The following is a 21603-nucleotide window of genomic DNA, read 5'->3' as shown; positions in this document are numbered from 1 at the left end:
GACTCCTTATCTGCGCTCGCATCCATGCATCGTGGCGAAAGAGCTCAACAGGATCAGCACCAAATGCAACATGGCTTTATGAACACTGCCGTATCCAACCTCGTGGGCTCATTAAGGGCCAGAAACCCGATCAGACTAAGTCAGAAAGAAGCAGGGTTGTAATGGTGTACAAAGTACCTCATCTTTGGGAGCTTGCAGCTCTCAAACCTCACCAAGCACATGTTGGCAACACGATCCACAACCTAGGAGAACGGCCACCAGTTCTGGCGGCACTTGCGGCACTCAGCCGCCCTTTATCCACACACATTAATGGAATTAGTGGCGAGAGGACGCCATAACCTTCAGCTCGCTAATGTGCTGTCCTCAAAGAACTGCTTTCTCTCATACAAATGCATATAAGCAACCTAATAGGATATACAGACCACCTGGACCCCATTTCAGATAAGGCAAAGTGATGATTGCACAACATCTGATGTTGTCTCTTCCCAACCCGACAATGTAAGCTGCACCAGTGGGCAGTCCGGAGATGGCGTTCGGTTCACTGCTTGTGGTTATCGCCCGAAAGGATCTTCAGAAGAAGTTAGCAACAGCGAAATGGAGGCAGCAGATTCATTGCCGTTCCATGTCTCTGGTCTCTGATGCCATTCCATCCAGTGCACCGCGTAGCGTCGGGAAGTGTTTGGAAATGGAAATGGAAATGAGAGGGGAAGAATGGACAGGGGTCGGCATGGACCTGGCCCACTAGCATCGTTCCTCCTCGCCCGCCACCACCAAACCCACAGCGACGACCCCACATTGACTGGCCTTTGGCAGCCGCCCAACTCGGGAGCCTTCCTCGTCCCTTGGAAGAAAAGAGTCAAGCATAAGCGCGCCCCTTCCTTGTCGGCGCTTCAGCTGCATAGCAGGAGCTTCGCTGTTCTTACCCCCCTCCCTGCTTTGGTTCGCGCGCAGTCACTTGCCGGTGGTGGACATTGCAACGTCGGGACCCAAGTCACCGCCTGGTCCACTCGCCATCCAACTCCCCGTGCGAATCAGGCAACACCGCCTTCACAGCCCAAGACAAAGACGAAGCCCGGAATTTTGATCCGTTCACCTTGCCGAACTGTCGCCGCGCTTTGCTCGGGGTGTGCAAGAGGCTGCCATTTTAGATCCGTTTGCTCAAACACCCAACTTACGATTTACTGTTTTGCCCCCCTGGCAGCCTCAGGTACTGTGTGTATTCCGCGACCCACGCAGGCGACCCGACAGCCAGTTCGCCAAACAAACGATCGTGCTCCGTCATCGAATGCGACGGAGCCGAGCGCAGGTCCCAGCGGAACGAGAAGTCCGGCAGTCTGTCGACCCCGCCTGTTGCCCGCCATGGCCGACGCATTCGCCCCGCGCTCCATGAAGCGCAAGAACGTCAAGGGTCTCGCTTTGAAGGCTCCTCCCCCGAAGCCGCCGTCGTCCGTTGAGAATGCCCGTCCGGGTCCCGCTGGGAAAGGGGATGACAACGCTGCGCAGCTGGAGATTGGTATCGAGTTCAACTTGGATTTGAGACCGGAGGATCTCGAAGTCATCAGGGATCTTGGCGCTGGTAACGGCGGGACAGTCAGCAAAGTCAGGCACATCCCGACAAACACGGTGATGGCACGAAAGGTCTGTCGCACCACCTCTCTACCTGCCAAGGCTGATGGAAGCATTCTGACTGACTGCTGGAATAGATCATCCACGTCGAAGCCAAGAAGGAAATGCGCAAGCGTATAGTCCGCGAGCTGCAGATCATGCACGGCTGCCACTCCGACTACATTGTCACTTTCTACGGCGCCTTCCTCAACGAGAACAACGACGTAATCATGTGCATGGAATACATGGATGTCGGGTGCGTGGCAGCCCCCACGGGAGCCAGTTGTCTTGCTCGACACGAGCTGACCGATTCTCGAACAGTTCGCTTGACCGTATCTCCCGAGTATTCGGACCGGTCAGGGTAGACGTGCTCGGCAAGATCGCTGTGGCTACGCTCGGCGGACTCACCTATCTCTACGCAAAGCATCATATCATGCACCGCGACATCAAGCCGTCAAATATCCTGGTCAACTCGCGAGGATCCATCAAGCTTTGCGATTTTGGTGTCTCCGGGGAGCTGATCAACTCGGTCGCCGATACATTCGTCGGCACGTCCACGTACATGGCGCCCGAGAGAATCCAGGGCGAGAGGTACACGGTCAAGTCGGACGTGTGGAGCTTCGGTCTGACTATCATGGAGTTGGCAATTGGCAAATTTCCCTTCGCTGCGAGCGAGCAGCTGTCCGATGCCGAAAGCGCGCCCGCTGGCATCCTGGATTTGCTGCAGCAGATCGTGCATGAGCCAGCCCCTAAGCTTCCCAAGAGCGATGCATTCCCGCAGATTCTCGAAGACATGATCCAGAAGTGTCTATACAAGGAACCCGAACGACGGCCGACGCCCCAAGAGTTATTCGTACGTACCCCTCCCCATGTGTTCCCCCCCTGAGCCGTTGGGAGTGATGCTGACCAGGCGGTTCAGGACCGAGACCTTTTCGTACAAGCCGCGAAGAGGACTCCTGTCGACTTGAGGGAGTGGGCCTGCGGTCTGATGGATAGGGATAACCGCAAGTCCCATCTGGCGCCCCAGCCCTCACCCGCGACTCAAGATCTCCTGCGCTCAAGCGACTCTCCCACATACGGCACCCAGCAAACGCCTACTTCTTGTGAGCACTCCGGTTGGGTATCATCGTTCGAGGCAGACAATACTGACGGAGATCGCAGCCTACCGAATCGACCGGCAGGCCGCGGACCACGCTAACTTGGCTGCGCAAGTGGACCGTTTGTACATTCGGGAGTGGGACCACGAGCAATGATTCCCAGGTTTCTTGACAACACATGTCGACAGAACGGAGCTCCTGGGCCACTGAGCGCCGTGGGCGCGGGCGTGGGCGTAGACACGGGCGGATCCCTTCTCCGTTTGGTGGACGGCGGAACTCCAGCCCCTTATGTGCTCGAAACCCTCCCTCTTCAAACGCCTCGGTCGACGGCAATGGCAAACAAACGGTTCTGCAGCACCCTTCAAGCTAGCACATGCAGCCCGGCTGGGAGGTGTCCCTCACATCTTTGGACAGGCACCAGTTCCCGCTCCGTCGCCAACACCTCCCTTCCTTCCCTGCTGCTCGAGCAAAAGCGAGAACTTCACGTCGCGATCTCGGCGCGCTATCCACTCTGCAATTCCAGCGGTACCTCCTCTTCTGCCATGGTTCATCCCCCCCGGAGAATCGAGCATTTCCCGGCGTCAGCTTGTTCATTCCTTTTCACCTTTTCTCTCGGTTCATTCGATGGCATCTTCTGCGCCAGGAAAAAGTCCGGTAGTTTCATCTGCGATTGATGAGCGAGAGAAGGCTTTGTGTCACGTCACAGCCTGGGCCAGTGAGGCTGCCGGTCAGCAGGATTCATGCAAGCCTCCTCGCGGAGGATCTCCTTCCTCTCCTCGTAGGTAGTCGAACTTCAGCGCATGTCGTATGGCAAACTTAGCGGTATCTTTTCTAGTCGCTCTAGACACAGAATTATGGAGCCGTCTTACCGGGTTGTGGGGTGCTGTGCTCTGCCTGTCCTGAATCAACTTTCGTTGACTGCTTTTTCTAAAGCAATCCATTCTCGAGAACGTCTATCAACTCATCTAGTCGCGATATCACCAGATCGGTGTGCTCGTGGTCCGCCAAGTGTCGGTTGGCGTCGTTGACCAGCAGGACCGTCTTGGCTCCTGCCCGACGCCCCGCCGTGATATCGTCGATGCTGTCGCCGACCATGATCAGCCCGCTCGCGTCGGCAACCTCCTCCCCGGCCTCCGTCTGCAGCAGGTCCCCGCCATCCGCCTCCTCCCCGTCCTGGCCTGCACTGCCCTCCTCCCCAGCCGACGACGACCGCCGCCGCCGCCGCCGCTGTCGCCGGCGGTCCTCCTCCTCCTGCGCATCCGCGGGCACACCGGTCTCGCCCGCGCTCCGCCGCAGCAGCCCCCAGCTCCGGGCGATGTGCAGGATGCCGGCCGGGTCGGGCTTGGGCGGGCGGAAGTCGCGCGTGACGATGGGCGCGAACACGCTGCCGGCGAGGAACTTGCTCAGCAGGTTGTTGACGGGCGTGTCGAAGTTGCGCGTGCAGATGCCCTTGCGCACGCCGCGCGCGTCGAGGTAGGCCATGAGCCGCTGCAGGCCCGGCTGGGCCACCTGCTCCAGCATGGCGCGCCGCTCGATGTCGCGGATCTGCTCCATCGCGCGGTGCTGCGCCTCCGCCGTCGGCAGGCTGTAGACGTGCTCGAGGATGTCGGTGCCTTTGGAGATGCCCAGCGCGGCGCGCATCTCGGCGAACATGTATGTTTGCGGCTTACTGGGGGCAGGAAGTTAGGATTCCGGCTTATAAGTGTTGATCCAGATCCTCCAACTTGTGTGCGCAGCTCCGGCTTTATTTAGAGAATCCCTGGCATCCCCGGGAGGTTGAGAGCGTGGCTTTGGGCATAGGTGAATATGACACTCACCATAATGTCCCGTCAACGTCGAACACGATGCCTTCCAGTTTCCGTGTCTGCGGGCTGGGAGTGTACGGCCTGCTTAGCGGCGCGAATCGCCAAGAAGCTGTAGGGGCCGACTGCATCATGGCCCAGAATCTGCGCATGGGCACAGACAAGTTGAGTTCCCGATGTGCGAGAACTCAGCAGAAGATCGGTCGCTAAGCTCTCGAAACCCCGCCTTGGATATTGAGTACTCGAGAGCCACAAAAAGCCGAGTTTAGAACTACTATGAAAACACCACCAACCTGGGCCGTTGAGAATGCAACATGCTGTCAGTTGTTTTGGGATGGCCCCGCCTTCTGCGCCCGCAACGATAGCGGGGCAGACGAAGCACCTGAGGGGCAGCGCACGTAAAGTTAGTGAAGTGGGGAACATTCCAGGTTAGTGTATTCCGTACCCACAGCACTTGTCACTGATCAAGCCCTGCTCGTTGGGGCCTCCAAAATCGCCCCAGCCGACAAAGTCTGATACGCTTATTTCTGGTGAGAATGGAGTGTCCTGCCTTGTTTGTTATCCAGGCTGCACGATGTGGGATGGCTCTTTTGGTTGGCTGTGTTGGGCTACTAAAGGACAGCAACAACTGTACGGAATAATTACACTGTACTCGGTACCTACCTGTAGATATGATACAGACGGAGGAACCTGAGTTACAGACTCGGCAGCCTTGTTACCAGGTACCTAGTTTGAGCTTGGACTCGGTAAGTTCAAGTGTTAGCTCAAGGCAGTTACTTAGGTCAGGTTACACTACCTTACCTAAGGTCCCTCACTTTGGTTAGCATCCTCACTTTGGTTAGCATCAACGTTGTCTTGGTGGAGGTGGTGAGCGGACAATGTGGGACGCCTGCCAACTGCCGAATCCAGCCGCACAGGGCTGCTCTTGTTAGTGTAGAGCAGGGATCTTCGCAGCCCCCCCAGGTCTTGAGCGGGCGCGACTTCAAAGGATTCTCGCAGGGATCTTAGTTGTGTAACCAACGAAGGAACGAACCTGCCTTGTCCTCTCGAGTTACCCTCCGCATCTTGTTGTGCGACATCCCATTGCCGTTAGGTAGCAAAGCCTTTGGCGGTGCTTGACCTCGAACCGACTTGGGTTTTTCTTCACCCGCGTCACAGTAATGAATCCGATCTTCCCGAGAGGATGAACTCCTCTGCAGCGTCTGCGCCGCCGTGGCCCCCGCGAAGGCCTTCCAAGAGAAGCGTGAGTTGACCCCCCGCACTTCCGGTCGATTCGTTTGTTAGTCCACGTCGGCCACCTTATTTAACATGAAGCCAGAAACTGCGCAATGGAAGCGTCATCATCCCTTCCACTGGCGAGCGCTCCCACCGCACCTTCACGCTCCGCCCGTCTGGCCTCTTCCCATCAAGCCAACCCGATGGCTCCGACACGCCGACCGCGGCCGCCTTCCTATCGCGCCGAACCATGGCCGACCGCATACATAGCGCGGCACAGATTGCCCGCGAAAAAGGAGTCCAGGTGCTCCGCTGGCTCGACTCGCCCGCGGGCCACGGGGTGCTGAAGTGCACCGTCGCGTACACCCTGGGCAGTCTGGCGACCTTCTGGTCCCCACTCTCCGATTTCCTGGGCAGGCTGGACGGCAAGCACGTGGTGGCCACCTTGACGGTTTACTTTCACCCGGCAAGGTCGGTGGGCTCCATGATCGAGGCAGTATTGATCGCGATCGTGGCTGTCGCATACGCCGCTCTGGTCTCTATCCTCTCCATGTGTACCTCCGTTCTGTTCGGCGCCGTTCTCGACATGGTCCCACTTGCGCATGGCCTGGTCTTGGTCGTCTTCATAGGGGGCGGCTTCGGCTTCATGGGATGGGTCAAGCAAAGGATGGGCAACCCGCTGGTCGATGTCGGCAGCACGCTCGCTTCTCTGGCCATCATTGGCGTTGTTACCAAGGAGACGGCCGTCCTTACCAGCGTCTTTTCGAACCAAAAGATTGTGCAGATACTCAAAATGCTTGTCATGGGCGTCACCATCACTACGTTTGTCAACCTTCTGCTCTGGCGAACGTCGGCCATATCCGCCTTGCGCGAGTCCATGACCAAGGCGTCCGTTTCACTCGGCGACATGCTCGCCATGATCACCCGCAGTTTTCTTAGCGGATCCGAGGAGGACTTGAAGTCGCCCGAATTTGGAGCAGCTTCCGCTGCATACTCGTCCGTCTATCCTCAGATGGCGAAGAATCTCCGTGAGGCAAAGTTCGAGCGCTACTTTCTGGGCCACGAGAAAATCTACCAGCTCGACAGAGCGGTAGTAAGATCGATGGAGACTTTGGCCCAGTCTATCGGTGGGTTGCGGAGCGCAGCGAATTCGCAATTTGCCCTTCTCAAGGAACCCATCGCTACGTTGCCGCGCGTGATGTCCCCTTCTCCCCAGGTTACCTCGCCAATTAGCTCGCCGAATCTACATAAAACGATTTCCAGCACAATGAGAAGTGGGCGAGAAAGGTTTCTGGCGCTATCATCAATCGAGGAAGCGTCCGAGGAAGGCCACGAAGACGAGAGGCAGCCAAGCGAAGAGAGACCTCAGTCCGATACCGCCGCCGCAGGGCAACCACCATTCAGGCACCCCTCAGAGATCTTCGAGCTCTTCATTGAGTTGCTAGGGCCCTCGATGAAGTCCCTGGCCTACACGCTCTCCGAGGTCCTCCGAGATCCGCCGTTCGGTGCGGCCCCTGACTATGTAATCACCGTCAACGACCATTTCCGTCAAAGTCTTACCGATGCTTTGTCGCTCTTCAACGAGGCGAGGACCCATGCTCTCCAGGAGCTGTATAGGACACTCGAGTTAGATCGCACGAGGTCCGAAAGCGGGCAGGCCGACTTTGAAGAGGTCGCGGCCGCCTGCGGTCACTTCGCTTTCAGTCTGCAGACCTTTGGAGAGGAAATGCAGAAGTATCTAGACGTCCTGGACGATTTGAAATTTGCCAACGAGCATAGGAAACGCAGTTGGCACTGGTTGGAGTGGTGGAGAAGAGGGCAACAGCAGGGTCGAAAGGCGTTGGCCCTGCCCTACGACAACGCGGAGCGCGATCCCCTGATTAAGCCGATCAAGAAGAGCCAGATGCCGAAGGGGATAGCCGACCCGTTGATCAGGCGTAGAGATACATACAACTGGGAAGCGGCTCCGGAGGCAAAGCACAAGGTGGTCGCGACGGTATCCCAGAAAATCCTCCAGGCAGCGAGGAAGCTGGCCCGGGATGACAGTGAGCAGCACCGTTCTTGTACTTTTCGCTGTTAACTCTGCATGCTAACGCCTCGCAGTCCGATTCGGCTTGAAAGTCGGCGTGGGCGCAACGCTCTGGGCCTCGTTCGCCTTCTTCCCCCGAACCCACGATCTCTACCGGCACTGGAGAGGCGAATGGGGTCTCTTGTCGTTCATGATCGTCTGTTCCATGACAGTCGGCGCGGCCAACACGACGGGTTGGGCAAGATTCGTGGGAACGGTGGTCGGCATCGCGGCAGCGGGCCTGAATTGGAACCTGTCGCAGCACAGTGCCCTCGGTCTCATCCCTCTCGGCTCGCTGGTGGCGTTCTGGAGCTTTTACGTGGTGATAGTCAAAAAGAAGGCGCCGCTGGGCCGGATCACGCTGCTGGCTTACAACGTCTCGACGCTGTACGCATACAGCCTCTCACAGATGGTCGACGACGACGACGATGACGAAGGCGGCGTGAACCCCATCATCTGGGAGATCCTCCTCCACCGCTTCATGGCCGTGACGGCCGGCATCCTCTGGGGGCTTATCGTCTGCCGACTAATCTGGCCCATCTCGGCACGCAAGAAGTTCAAGGAGGGGCTTAGCATGCTGTTCCTACAGATGGGCCTCATCTGGAAGCGCGGCCCGCTGGCGATCCTCCTGCGCAGCGACTGCACGCGGTCGTACCTCCGCTCGGGCGAGCAGGCGGCGCTGCAGAAGTACGCCGCGCGCCTCGACGCGCTCCGCGTCAGCGCGGCGTCCGAGTTCGAGCTCCGCGGGCCGTTCCCGTCGGAACAGAGCCGCCGGCTCATGAGCTGCGCGCACCGCCTGCTGGACGCCTTCTACGCCATGTCGCTCGTCACGCAGCGCCGGGGCAACCTGACGGAGGGCGAGCGCGCGCTGCTGCTGTGCACGGCCGACGAGCGCGCCCTGCTGTGCGACCGCATCTGCCACGTCTTCCAGGTCCTGGCCTCCTCGCTCATGCTGGAGTACCCCCTGACGGACGCGCTCCCGGGCGTGGCGAGCACGCGGGACAGGCTGCTGGGGAAGATCTTCCAGTTCCGCAAGGTGCACCAGCAGCACGATGGTGGGGCGGAGGCGGGTGCGAGCGGCGCCGCGGCGGCGGCGGACTACCTGGGTGCCGGCGCGCTGACGCGTGTCAACGTCGAGGAACGCGACTATGCGCTGCTCTACGCGTACGCGCTGGTCACGGGGCAGGTGGCCGAGGAGTTGAAGGTGGTTGCCAAGGAGATTGAGGGGTTGTTTGGCGTGCTGGATGAAGAAACGCTGCTGTTGCAATGATCTATGGGCTGGGCGAGGGAACACTACTGTTACAATGGCGTAGGGACTGCATGGCGGATTGGTTATGGTTTGGGAGTTGGACGGCGACTGGAAACTTGGGACACTCGAGCGTGTGGCAGGTTTGTGCTTTTTTATCAGCGACCGGGTTTGGAACAGGCAAAAGAATAAGGCAAATCTCAAGCGTTTTATGTCACAACACATACCTCGTAGATACCTACATTCCATGAATGGCGTCGATTTCCCACTCAGCCCACAGGGGCTAGGCGGGTTGCACATTTACTACGCAGCAGTTTTGGACGCCGCTCTCAAGTTCTCTCGACCAAACAAGCAACGATCTCCCCCGAACATAGTCGACCCCAACACCCCGAAGCCGGCCACCTACCTCAGCGTGGAGAAAAGCCCGTGGCGATGCATGCCCTGCATCAGCCAGTGACGCATGGTAGCCGACTGCAGACTCATAGCAGATCCGACAGTGGCATAGCTTGCAAAGATGGGGTGAAGTCACAATATGCCAACACTTCCTTTCAGTTAGAAGGGGTTGGGAATTAAGAAAACAAGATGGAACTTGAATGCTTTGCTCGTCAGGTGTTGTTGGCGGCTCATCATTGATGTTTTCCGGCCCCTGCCACAGGTAGGGTGGATGATCCCTTCAAAGTCCTTATCCTTGCAAGCTACCAGGTAGTTAGACAGAATACGGAGCACTCCGTACCATCACCGGTTCTCTCGTTCGCCCTCGGGCACTTACTTAGTGTGGATGGCTGTTGGCGTGGATCTCGGGTCTTGCGACCAGAGCTTCATGGTGGTGTTGACCTGACCTGACCGGCAGGGTGGTGGGTCAGGTCAGGTCAACTACCCCCTGCGGGTCAGCTCAACAGGGGGGGAGGTCCGGTCAGGTCAATCACTTGATCCAGTTGGACCCCTGCCGGTCAGGTCAACAGGGTGGCGGTCCTTATCTCAGCCCTCAGACCTCTTTCATTTACGTTCTCTGTTTTCCTGGCCTACGGCCAGGAGAGGGCTGCCAAGACGTAATCCCATACTAGTTTGTATATAACGCTGTCGCGCTAGCCCTTTCTAGAACCTGGCCCACTTTTTGTAGAGAACGCCTTTGAAAGAGGTCTGAGAGCAAAATTCGGGATTTGGCCAAACCGAGGCACGCTTTTGTATAGGAGCCGAAAAAAAGTGCCTCAATCACTCGCCAATATCTCTACTACTACGCATCGTATCGCCAAGGCGATTACAGTCTGAAGATCGCCATTGACAGGCGATTCTAATGAGCCTACTTTTGTATAGGTAGTTGCGGTTTTTTCCTAGATAGTTGCCCTCGATATAAATTCCAAAGCGAGGCACGCCTTTCTTTCCGGTAGATGACCCCCCCTCAACTTCTACAACAATGCGTTAAACTTGATTAAATTTTATACTAACGATGTGCTCATCTAGGCGATCCTCAGAGACTGTTTTTCCTCCCTTTGATCCAACTGTATTGCCGAACTGTAGCTCAGAGGGTGTAGAAAATGGCTTGTAACGAGCTTGATCGTAGGCATCCTAGGCTTATAGGCATCCTCCTAGCCAACGTGGGCATCCTAGCCAACGCGGGCATCCTCCTGGCTAGCGTAGGCATCCTAGCCAACTATTATACGCGGATGGTCCTCAGTGACCATCTGGCGGTAAATGTGTAAGGATGAGAAAGATCAATGCCTCTCAGCCTCGTCAGCTGATGAGGCGGCACTCCTGAACACTAGTATATGTCACAAAAGTATGTTGATGCAGTCTGCTGTCTACGAAGTGGTTACGGGCGAGGTTCCCTTTTAAGGGGAACGCTCGTCACCCCTGACCGCGGTGCGGTCATAGGTGCCCTTGTCACAGTTGCGTGTGACACCAACGCGGGCACCTTCCTGGGTTCGCGGGCACCCTGGCCAACGCGGGCATCCTCCTAGGTTCGCGGGCATCCTGGGCTTGCGGGCATCCTCCTGGGTTCGCAGGCATCCTGGGCTTGCGGGCATCCTCCTGGGTTCGCGGGCATCTTCCTGGGATTGTGGGCATCCTGGCCAACGCGTACATCTTCCTGGGTTCGTAGGCATCTTCCTAGGCACCGTTAGAAAGCGTATAATCTGGCTATTGCGAATCAACTTACGGCTTGTTTACAATTGATGGTGTAGTGGCCGTCGGTGCAATGCGCCCTGCTCTTTGCGTGCGTTGATCGGGCCTAATCCCGAACTTTGCACTCAGACCAGTATGGGCTCAAATTGCAATGGGCGCTCTGATTGGCTGTAGGCAGTGTAGTGGGGCAGTGTTGTAGGCTAAGCCGGTTTGAGGCCCGCGCAGCGAGCCAATACAGCCCAATACTGGTCTGAGGTCTGAGATAAGGCGGTCCGGTCAGGTCAACTATTCCTCCATGTTCTTAGATAACCCTAACCCTCAAGCAGGCAGCTCGATGCGCCGTTGCCTCGCCGCTTTTCCTTGCATGGCTGGCTGACTCGCGACTTTGCGAACCAGAACCCAAATCTTCGAAATCAAGATCCTCGACACCGATCGAGACCACAACACAACATGACCAGCAGGCGCGACTTCCTCAGCCAACCGGCGCCCGAGAACTACGTGGCCGGCCTCGGTCGTGGTGCTACGGGCTTTACAACAAGGTCCGACCTCGGCCCTGCGCGCGAAGGCCCCAGTGAGGACCAGATCAAGGCCGCCGTCGCCAAGCGGTCCGCCCAGCTCGGCCTGACCGAGCCCAAGGACGACGATATTGACGATGACGAGCGGTATCAGGACCCCGACAACGAGGTTGGGCTTTTCGCTGGCGGCATCTACGAGAAGGACGACGAAGAAGCTGATCGGATATGGAAAGACGTCGACGACAAGATGGCCAGGCGCCGCCAGAAGCAGAGGTTAGTGCCACCCCTCTCTACCTTTCTCTTCCCGTCGCATTTCCCCCTTTTTCCGTCCCCAGTCCTTCCAGCCGTTTCCCTCCAGTCGAGCATGTAGTTTATCAGTCAAGCATAGATGAGCGGGATGCCGACCGATAATCCAACAGGGAAGCACGAGAGAAGGCCGAACGCGAGGAATACGAACGCAAGAACCCCAAGATCCAGCAACAGTTCGCCGGGCTCAAACGAGCGCTGGAGTCGGTGACCGACGAGGAGTGGGCGAACCTGCCGGACCCCAAGGACCTGACGGGGCGGACGAAGAGGGCCCGCCAAGCCCGCATGCAGCGCTTCTATGCCGTTCCCGACAGCGTCCTCGCTGCCGCCCGAGATCAGGGACAGTTCGGCACCACCGTTGCCGACGACGGCACCGCCACCGATGCCAATGCGGACGGTACCGTAACCGACTTCGCAAAGATCGGCGCCGCCCGGGACAAAGTGCTCCGGGCGCGCCTCGAACAGCAGTCGCAAAGCAGCGGCATCGCCACGGCCGGAAGCGCGACAAGCATCGACCCCAAGGGCTACCTGACCTCCTTGGCGAATATGCAAGGCGCCGAGCAGAGCATCGGGGATATCGAGCTGTTCCGAAAGATGCTGAAATCGGCCGTCGACTCCAACCCGAAGCAAGCGGCAAGCTGGATCGCCGCCGCCAGACTGGAGATCGCCGCCGGGAAGCCCGGTGCGGCCCGTACCTTGATCGCCAAGGGCTGTCAACACTGTCCCAAGAGCGAGGATATCTGGCTCGAAAACATCCACCTCAACGACAACCGCAACGCTAAAGTCATCGCGGCGCAAGCGATTCAGGCCAACCCGCACTCGGTGAAGCTCTGGGTGGAGGCCATGAAGCTGGAGAACGATCCGCGCTCCCGGAAGAAGGTGATCCGGCGAGCGTTGGATCACAACCAGGAGTCCGAGGCGCTGTGGAAGGAAGCCGTCAACCTCGAGGAGGACCCTGCGGATGCGCGGATGCTGCTCGCCAAGGCCACGGAACTCATCCCCGAGTCACTCGACCTGTGGCTGGCACTGGCGCGCCTCGAGACCCCGGAAAACGCCCGCAAGGTGCTGAACAAGGCGGTCAAGAAGCTCCCGAACTCGCACGAACTGTGGATTGCCGCCGCCCGCTTGGAGGAGCAGCTCGGCGAGGGCAACAAGAAGCAGGTGATGAAGAGCGCCGTCAGGTTCCTTGCCGGACGGAACGCGATGCCGAAGCGCGAGGAGTGGATCGCGGAGGCCGAGAAGTGCGAGGAGGAAGGCGCCGTCATCACGTGCAGCAACATCATCGAGGAGACCCTCGGCTGGGGCCTGGACGAGGACGACGACCGGAAGGAGATATGGATGGACGATGCCAAGGGCAGCATCAGCCGCGACAAGTTTGCGACCGCCCGTGCCATCTACGCCTACGCGCTGCGGGTGTTCCCCAACAGCAGGACCCTCTACCTCGCCGCGGTCGATCTCGAGCGCAACCACGGCACCAAGGACGATCTCTGGCGGGCGCTCGAGAAGGCCGTGGAGGCGTGTCCGCACGTCGAAGCCTTCTGGCTCATGCTCGCCAAGGAGAAGGCCGGCGAGATCAACGAGGCCCGCCGCGTGCTGGCCCGGGCGTTCAAGCAGAACCCGGACAACGAAGACATCTGGCTGGCCGCGGTCAAGCTGGAAGCGGACAACGGCTTCATCGACCAAGCACGAGACCTCCTCAAGACGGCGCGGCAGAACGCGCCGACCGACCGCGTCTGGATGCGCAGCGTAGCCTTCGAGAGGCAGCTGGGCGCCAACGAGGCGGCGCTGGACCTGGTGCAGGACGCGCTCCAGCTCTTCCCCGCGGCGCCCAAGCTGTGGATGATGAAGGGCCAGATCTACGAGGACCTCGGCAAGGTGCCACAGGCCCGGGAAGCGTACAGCACGGGCGTGCGGGCGGTACCGTCGTCGGTGCCGCTCTGGCTGCTGTACTCGCGGCTAGAGGAGCGGTCAGGCAACGTGGTCAAGGCGCGCAGCGTGCTCGACCGGGCGCGGCAGGCGGTGCCCAAGTCGCCCGAGCTCTGGACCGAGCTCATCCGGGTGGAGCGGCGGGCGGGCAACACGAACCAGGCCAAGAGCCTGATGGCGAGCGCGCTGCAGCAGATGCCCAAGAGCGGGCTGCTCTGGGCGGAGCGGATCCTGCACCTGGAGCCGCGCACGCAGCGCAAGTCGCTCATCACCGAGGCCATCAAGAAGGTCGAGGACGACGCGGTGCTGCAGGTGACGGCGGCGCGCATCCTGTGGGCCGAGCGCAAGCTGGACCGCGCGCAGAACTGGTTCGAGCGCGCCCTGCTGCTCGACCGCGACCTGGGCGACACCTGGGCCTGGTACTACCGCTTCCTGTCGCAGCACGGCACCGACGAGAAGCGGGCCGAACTCGTGGCCAAGTGCGTGCTGAACGACCCGCGCCACGGCGAGCACTGGCAGGCTGTCGCCAAGGACCCCAAGAACGCCGGCAAGAGCACCGAGGAGATCCTCAAGCTCGTCGCGGCGTCTCTGGCCTGAGCTGGGGGGAGAAAAGGGGGGGAATCCTGTTATGGTACATACATACCGTGCTCCATTCTCTCAAAACCGACAGAGAGTAGGGTTAGGGAAGAGGGCATGGTGAATAAAAGGCAGTCAGAGATGATCCAGAAGAGCTCACGCAGGGTTCTATGTATTATCGAGTTTTGTGTGTCTTGATATCCCCGGAGCCAGCCATATGCTATGAAATGTTGTTTGATGTGTTTTGATTATACCCCCACTATTCAAGATATCCTCAACGATGGATGCGCACAAACTCCCATGAAAAATCTGCGGTGAACCCGAAATGAGGCAAAGCATCACGTTACAACAAAGGAAAGCAGAGGGGTGCTCTCGATCACAGCCAACCAACCGCCCATCATCAACCGCCTAAACATGCCTATTTGCCACCGAACCAGGACGAGAAATAGCCCTTGCTCTTGGAGGTGCCCTCCTCCACCTTGCGGTCGAACTCGTCGATCTTCTTGAGCGTGTCGGCCTTGGCGGCCTTTGCGTACGACTCGGTCTCGTTCTTGGCCTTGGAGAGGTCCCTGTTGACGGTTGCGACCTATTTTTGGGGGGGGGAAGGGGGTTCATATGTTAGTACGCCAGCTCATTTTCCGGGCTGCTTTCTACCACCTCAACCGTGATGTCGAAAAGCAAAAGCAAGCCCCATTGCACAAAGCACAGCCAACTTACCGCATCGTCCACCTTGGAGCCGATCTCCTGCCCCACCTTGCGGCCGTGCTCCTCGACATCGTTCGAGCGGTGCGGGGTCTCGCCCTTGATCTTGCCCGCGACGTGGTTCGCGTCGCCTATGGAAAGGGGGGAAGGTGAGTCAGAAGAGACACGAAAGAGACAATAACAGGAGAGATGGGAGTTCTTGTAATATAAGTGTGGTCGCACTCACCCTCAAACTTCTTCTCGGCCGCCCGCGGCGAACCGCCGGCCGAGTAGAGATAGTAGCCGATGCCGGCGGCGGCGGCGAGGCCGATGGCAAGAGGCGCTCTTGACTTGGACATGATGACGGAAGGGTTCTGCTGGGTGTTGATCGCACTCGTCGATCGTTGGTGTCCTAAACGGTCTCGCTGTGGTTCGTGGAAGCGCGTTCGTGGAAGCGCTGATGCCAGGGAACGGATGGATGCGGTAGACTGATGTGCTTAGATGTTATGTGTGAGGGGTCAAAGAATGAAGGATGGCATGATTTTATTGCTCGTCGCCTGGGCCTCGCTCGGGCTCCCCAATGCCATGCATTCCTTGATACGTCTCATTCGTCCAGTCTTCTTACCTGTTAGCTGCTTGCTGGGAGGGAGCTCTCCCTTTTGGGTCGTATGTATGACGTAGTTGGCCGGGCGGGGTGCATTGCCCGCTCCGGCACCCTTCTGGCTAGCAGGCCACGGCTCCACTATGGGCCTGGCCCTTAGCGCTGGGGGCGCTAACGCAAGAGGCTTGGCGCGCATTCAGCCGGCAAAGAAAGCCCCAGAATTACATCATGGCGGGCTCCGCAGCGAAGCCGGGCAGCTTAATTGCTCACCAGCTGTATATCGACAGGCGTTTCTTGTCACCAATTCCCCACGGCCACTGCTGAGGGCGGAATTATGCTGTGTCGAGCACGTCGGTTGAGCACAGCTACATGATGTAGGCTCCGCTAAGTTGCTTTTCTTAGATACGCAGCAGAAGTTCAGACAAGCAGTCTACCTTACGCACCAGAACTGCTCTCGGCGCGCCCTACGTCTCGGTCGGGGCAAGACCTGCGCCTGCCCCACGACTCCGGTCGGTCAAACAACAACACAAAGGCAGCAGGCCGTACGCGCACATTCGCCTGTTTTGCTGCGCCCATGTCTGGCTGGGCGAGAGCTGCAGCAAGACGCGTGGTGGCATGAGCAGCTATGCCCCAGCCTAGACTCCATCGTTCCTCGCGACGCGTGCCGCCTCCCCAAGACAGCGACTTCGACCACGAGATAAAGCTCGTGGACCACGACAACGACGAGAGTCCCCTTAGACCGCCGTCTGCAGGCCCGTCGTCTCCACAGCACGATTCTCCAGCGTCTGACGCCTCAGTCCCTCCAGCGCCCGATGGAGACGGGCGTTCGGACCGGCAGGCGGGGGAGGAGGAAGAGACCGGACAGCCCTCTATCCAGGTGGATGGTGAGTGTGCAATCTGTGCTTCGCCTATTACTGGAAACGTGACGATGCTGAAACGCACCAGAGCCTACGCCACAAATAGAAACTAGCCGTCCGGAGTCTGGAATGCCGGCCGGAAAGAGCAGCAGGAGCAGGCCTCAGTCCCCCGAGCCGACGATCGATATCCTGTACGAGAACCAGAGGGGTTGTTTTCTGTGCGGAATGGCGCTCTTCTCTTCGAGAGCGCTCGGTAACCTCGACCCACCTGCGTGGACCAACTACGCCCACAAGCCCAGCCCGACCGATATACAGACGGCGCAGGTGCCCGATCCCAGCTGGGAATGGGCTTGGCCCGAGTGGCGCATCAACCACGACGAGGGCGTGGACGAGGACGGTTGGGAGTATTCATTTGCTTTCTCCAAGAAGTTCTCGTGGCACAAGGCGCGGTGGTGGAACTCGTTTGTTCGCCGGCGAGCGTGGATCAGGAAGCGCGTGAAGAAGAACACCGGCTACCTCGCGCAGGACCCGCACATGCTCACCCCCGAGTACTTCACGGTCCGGCCATCTTCGGAGGCTGTCCGCCACCGCAGCCCCAGCCGGGCTAGCAGTCCCCGCGGCAGCAGGTTAAGCACCAGCACAGCCAACGGCGAAGGCGCCGAGCAACCGGTCATCAAGCAGGCCGACGAGCTCCTGCGCGTCCTCCGCCTGTCCCGCATCGACAGGGAGAAAATTGAAGCAGTCGAGAACTACCTCGAAAACGCGCAGGATGACTTGGAGGGCCTGCAGACGATCATGCACGAGATCATGGCCCTTTTTGTGTTCCAGGCATCGCGCCGGGTGCTTCTGAGCCGGTTGACCGAGGTGTATGACAAGGAGGCAGCGGCGGAACAGGGGCAGGTGGCGGCCGGAGATGCGTCCCGGGAGCGCAGGGTACGGAACCTCGACGCGGCCGTCAAGCACGCAGACGAAGAGGTGAGACGGCTGGAATACTGGAGCGACGTGAAGGGGATGGCGGGGGAGGGAGAATCCAAAGGGGCGGTGGACCTGAAGCAGGGTTGGGATGATGTCGCCTGGCAGGGGGTCGACAAATCCGGGCCCTCGGCGCCGCCGGCTCCAGCAGGGCAGCAGGGGCGTCAGACCAGCGACCAGGCAGGGGATGGCTGATATCATTGTCCTTCGTCTTGTCTGTCTTTCTCTTTTTTTCCTTGGTCTCCACCGTGCTCTCCTTGAAGGCCCTTGGGTCAGAAGAAGATACCCGTTTGAGTTTCTCAGAATGGTATTTTTACAGTATCTCTCGGCTCTATGAGAGGAACTGGAGCTCGCAACAGCGGGCTTAGTGATCTTCCATTGCGCAGCAGTGGAGGTAGTGTATTCCGGACTACAAAGATGTAGGTCGTGAACGTACAGTACAGTAAGGTACACAGGGCAGTTACATGACAAATGCCCCGCCAATCTCCCAACAGTGTTGGACAGGAATACTCTGCTGGGCTGGTAAAACAGGGGGGGCCTGGCAGATCGGGATTCAGTGGGCCTGGGCTCTACTTGGCGCCTGGGAATTTTTTAGGATGGTGCCCGCAACCTTTGCACCAGCATGCAAGCAACTTGGAACAGCTGCCACTCACCAGCGCGGACGGCGCGGACGATCTTGCGGTAAGAGCCAGCTGCGAGCAGCCGCAGAGATGCCCGTGGCATCGCAATGACAATACTTTCCGCGCTGTCTTGGAGAGCGTGCCTGGCTCTTTGCCGCGTCCACGCACTCTCGGCTCCGGCGCTGTCCGCTCGGCAGCGGGTCTTTGGTTCTCGCAGCAGCCTCCTCCGAGCGCACTCGACCGAGACAGATGCTTCCCTTCCCGAGGCGACCGGCGAATCCGATGCTCCGGCCGTGACAGCGAGCGAGCTTGCCGCCACGGACCAGCCGGATCAGCCGAACCAGCCGGCGTCGCTGATCGACCGCCTCCGCCACGTGCCCGTGCGAGCCCACGGCGCCTTGGAGTCGATCGTCATCAAGCCCCTCACGCCGTATCCGCACCGACGTGAAGCCCACAACGAGCGTCGGAAGGCCTTCATCGCCAGGGCGCAGCAAGCGCGCCTCCGGGAGAACCTCCGGCGGCCCACCCTGGGCGACTGGCGCGTCATCCTGCGGAACCTGATTAGCTGGACGCCGAAGTACACCTGGCCGCAGAACGGAATCAAGGTCATCATCCCGCAGGGCTCGACCAAAGCGCTCCTGGCCGACCACGACGGCAATGTGTGGAACATCAAGTCGAGGTGGCGGTGCCGCATGACGCTGTTCCGCCCTTCCGTCGAGGCGGTCGGAACGGAGGGCGAGAGCGAGGGCGGAGATGGAGATGGCGTCACGAGCAAAACCAATCCCGGCAGCAAAAGCGATAGAGGGGCTGCAGATCCCTACATCATCCTCACGGGCCAGCCAGTCGACCTGGCTGCTGCGGTTGATGACATCCTCAAGGTGACCAGAGAGGTTATTGTGGTGAAGCTCCAAAACGGCACCGAGACTGTCTTGCATGGCGGACAAGGCGAAGCTGCCAGGCTCTCGGTGTCCCAGTTCCGCTTTCTGCTGCGGCCCAAGCCCTACGTCCTGACGCAAAGGGCAGACGAGATCCCCAAACCGGCCGAGTGGACTAGCGAGAGCTTGCAGCAGTACATTGCCGCTCTGACCATGGGTCGTGTGGCCAGCGGCCTCTCTCGAAAGCTGTATCCCGGCAAGGCCAGCCACCAGGACGTGGTTGCGTTTCAATTGCTCTCTGTGTTCAAGGACCCGAAGGCGTCGGCCGTCATGTCGAACATGGCACTCAAGCTCGCCTTGAGGTTCCTAGTAGGGGCGGGCGCAACGCGCCTCAAGAGTGCCAAGCTGATATTCTTGCGTGCCCAGAAGATGGGCCTGCGCTTAGACACCGACGTGTACAATATCATGGCCGAGACGGCGGTGAAGTCCAAGAACATGATGGCCTTCCAGAGCATCCTGCGCCTCATGGTTAAGCGTGGACAGCGGCCCAACCTCCGCACCTGGCTCCTCTTCCTCCGCTTGATCGAGGCCGAGGAGGTCAGGCGATACATCATCCACTCGATGCACGCCAAGAATTTCTTCGTCACTCCGACGGCGGTAGTCGCCGTGTCAAGGGAGATGGCCCGCAACGATGCCTACCGCGCAATCCAGCTGGGACAGGACATGGCTACCTTTCTTGCCGCCCAGCGTAAGCTTTATGGCCCGGCATGGTGGCTGCCGACGGTGGCAGCGAACAAGGTGCTCGACGTCTTCGCGCGCTACGGGAAGTTCGACGAGGCGAAGCAGCTCGTGTTGCTCATGCTTTCCCGCAAGCGCGTTTACGGCAAGCCCGACGCCGTGACTCTTAACACGCTCCTCGCGAGCTGTAGGTCGCAGAACAAGATCGACCGCGCCATCGAGTTTATTCGCATGTTCGACCAGCACGGTGTCCGAGTCGCCGACCATGTCTCGTTCCGTCTGCTGATGGAGTCGGCACGGGCGCTGAGGAAACCGCATCTGGCCGGCGCCATCTTCCGGTACGCGCATCTGCAGCAGCGCACGAGTTTCCGCCTCCGCAGACGCGGCGCTTCGTTGCTGAAAGACGACGAAGAAGTCGAGAGGATTACCGACCGGATACGCCGCTTATGGCAGGAGGAGCCCGGTGAGTCCTGCAAATTCCAGTGCAGGCAGTCGAGAAAGGAGTTTGTCACGAACCTCCTGCTCTGCGACTACCAGCGCCACCTCGCGGCGCCGACAGAGCACGGGGACGAAGCAGCGGCAGCAAACCGATCTCCCGATGACGATGATGATTCTCCGGGCGAGCCGGGCGAGCCACCAATAGTCGGCCAGCGTTCGCAGGACGCTTCTCCTGGAACGTACAGCGGCTTCTTCAGCTGGGCGCTGGACCAGGCTTCGAGATGGGAGCCCGCCGTGCCTCTCGGCGAGTTCCTCGAGGCGGCCCTCGCCCGCGACCGCGAGCTGCATGCGCTGGCGCACGAGCCGCGGATCGAGGGCCAGCCGCGCGAGCCAGTGCCCGATCCCCTGGAGAGCCCACCACCGCTGCCTCTGAGGCCGCGTTTGGAGGGTAGAACCACCCCAGCCCGGGGAGGTTCCGAGGGCAAGCAAGACGGTGAAGCCGGCGTCGGCGGTGAGGCAAAGCGTGAAAATTCAATAAGAATAAGAAGGGTATCAGCGCCATTACGGATAAGATGGTTAGCAACGCAAGTAGAGTGGAAAGAGAAGCAGCAAGAGCGCCTGCAGGAACAGGCAAATGCGCTACCGTTCGGAAGCGGAAGCGAAAGCACAACAGAGTTGCTAAGATGGCCGCCGCTACGGTACCGCCGAAAGACAGCCAAAAGCAAGGGGAGTAAGAAGGCCGAGTCGGAGTCTCAGGGGCAACAAAGCGGGTGAAAGGCTGGAGCTGGAATCGAATCTTCAGACTCGCCCGCTCCTGAGAGGTTCTGCTGCGTGGAGGCAGCGACACCACGATGAAGTGTATGAACTACCATGTTGGCATATACCTGGTATGTATGTGCCTCACTGAGATGCACATATACCCACAGAATATGTACTGTACATCGTCTGTTGTATGGACTACCTACAGTGCATTGTACATTACAGTTAGACCTTCGCAAACCTTGTAAACATTCAACATTAATCACCTCTCCTTCCGTGGTGTCCTTGCTTCCAAGGTTAGCCTGTCCTTTGCTGTGCTCCGTGTTCGCCAAGCACTGCCCTAACTGCAGATCCCACCGCTGAGCAGCCACTGAGTGAGGCCCCGCAAAATGACGACAGGGGGGAACTTGCTGGCCAACTCTATTTCAACACCACCGGCCGCTTTCATCAACATACTTGGTTGCTGGCCCTCATTCACTTCAAAACCCTTACTCGCCGTGCTGGTCCGGGTTAGCCACCTGAAGCCGGGAGCAACTCTACAACTGCTCTGAGACGCGTTCATAAATCTGGTCAAGTCAGTCTCAA

The 21603-nt window shown here is 59.1% G+C and overlaps 7 protein-coding genes across 7 annotated transcripts; 5 read left to right on the top strand and 2 right to left on the bottom strand.

Moving 5' to 3' along the window:
• Positions 1-762: 762 nt before the first annotated feature.
• Positions 763-2967, top strand: THITE_2106250 (uncharacterized protein). The gene is made up of 5 exons (XM_003648556.1): positions 763-1638; positions 1704-1861; positions 1927-2458; positions 2525-2708; positions 2767-2967. The coding sequence occupies exons 1-5, from the start codon at positions 1360-1362 to the stop codon at positions 2856-2858; spliced, it is 1245 nt and encodes a 414-aa protein (XP_003648604.1). The 5' UTR covers positions 763-1359; the 3' UTR covers positions 2859-2967.
• Positions 2968-3502: 535 nt separating this feature from the next.
• On the bottom strand, positions 3503-4847 carry THITE_2106247 (uncharacterized protein). Its single transcript, XM_003648555.1, has 2 exons — positions 4520-4847; positions 3503-4371 (listed from the first exon to the last, which is right to left on the bottom strand). Exons 1-2 carry the CDS (start codon positions 4654-4656, stop codon positions 3630-3632), a joined length of 879 nt encoding a protein of 292 aa, XP_003648603.1. The 5' UTR covers positions 4657-4847; the 3' UTR covers positions 3503-3629.
• Positions 4848-5481: 634 nt separating this feature from the next.
• On the top strand, positions 5482-9854 carry THITE_2106245 (uncharacterized protein). The gene is made up of 3 exons (XM_003648554.1): positions 5482-5747; positions 5823-7764; positions 7823-9854. The coding sequence occupies exons 1-3, from the start codon at positions 5688-5690 to the stop codon at positions 9055-9057; spliced, it is 3237 nt and encodes a 1078-aa protein (XP_003648602.1). The 5' UTR covers positions 5482-5687; the 3' UTR covers positions 9058-9854.
• Positions 9855-10568: 714 nt separating this feature from the next.
• Positions 10569-14735, top strand: THITE_129437 (uncharacterized protein; the record flags this gene model as incomplete). The annotated part of the gene is made up of 5 exons (XM_003648553.1): positions 10569-10729; positions 10797-10810; positions 11037-11127; positions 11481-11942; positions 12089-14735. 5 exons carry the CDS (start codon positions 10569-10571, stop codon positions 14496-14498), a joined length of 3138 nt encoding a protein of 1045 aa, XP_003648601.1. The 3' UTR covers positions 14499-14735.
• On the bottom strand, positions 14697-15844 carry THITE_2106241 (uncharacterized protein). The gene is made up of 3 exons (XM_003648552.1): positions 15406-15844; positions 15195-15310; positions 14697-15063 (listed from the first exon to the last, which is right to left on the bottom strand). Exons 1-3 carry the CDS (start codon positions 15515-15517, stop codon positions 14896-14898), a joined length of 396 nt encoding a protein of 131 aa, XP_003648600.1. The 5' UTR covers positions 15518-15844; the 3' UTR covers positions 14697-14895.
• Positions 15845-16432: 588 nt separating this feature from the next.
• On the top strand, positions 16433-17929 carry THITE_2106239 (uncharacterized protein). Its single transcript, XM_003648551.1, has one exon. The coding sequence runs from the start codon at positions 16746-16748 to the stop codon at positions 17781-17783; it is 1038 nt and encodes a 345-aa protein (XP_003648599.1). The 5' UTR covers positions 16433-16745; the 3' UTR covers positions 17784-17929.
• Position 17930: 1 nt separating this feature from the next.
• THITE_2106238 (uncharacterized protein) lies at positions 17931-21367 on the top strand. Its single transcript, XM_003648550.1, has one exon. The coding sequence runs from the start codon at positions 18316-18318 to the stop codon at positions 21031-21033; it is 2718 nt and encodes a 905-aa protein (XP_003648598.1). The 5' UTR covers positions 17931-18315; the 3' UTR covers positions 21034-21367.
• The last annotated feature ends 236 nt before the right edge of the window (positions 21368-21603 follow it).

Source organism: Thermothielavioides terrestris, chromosome 1 (assembly GCF_000226115.1).
Source record: "Thermothielavioides terrestris NRRL 8126 chromosome 1, complete sequence".
Taxonomy (NCBI): domain Eukaryota; kingdom Fungi; phylum Ascomycota; class Sordariomycetes; order Sordariales; family Chaetomiaceae; genus Thermothielavioides; species Thermothielavioides terrestris.
This window is presented reverse-complemented; position numbering and strand designations above follow the sequence as displayed.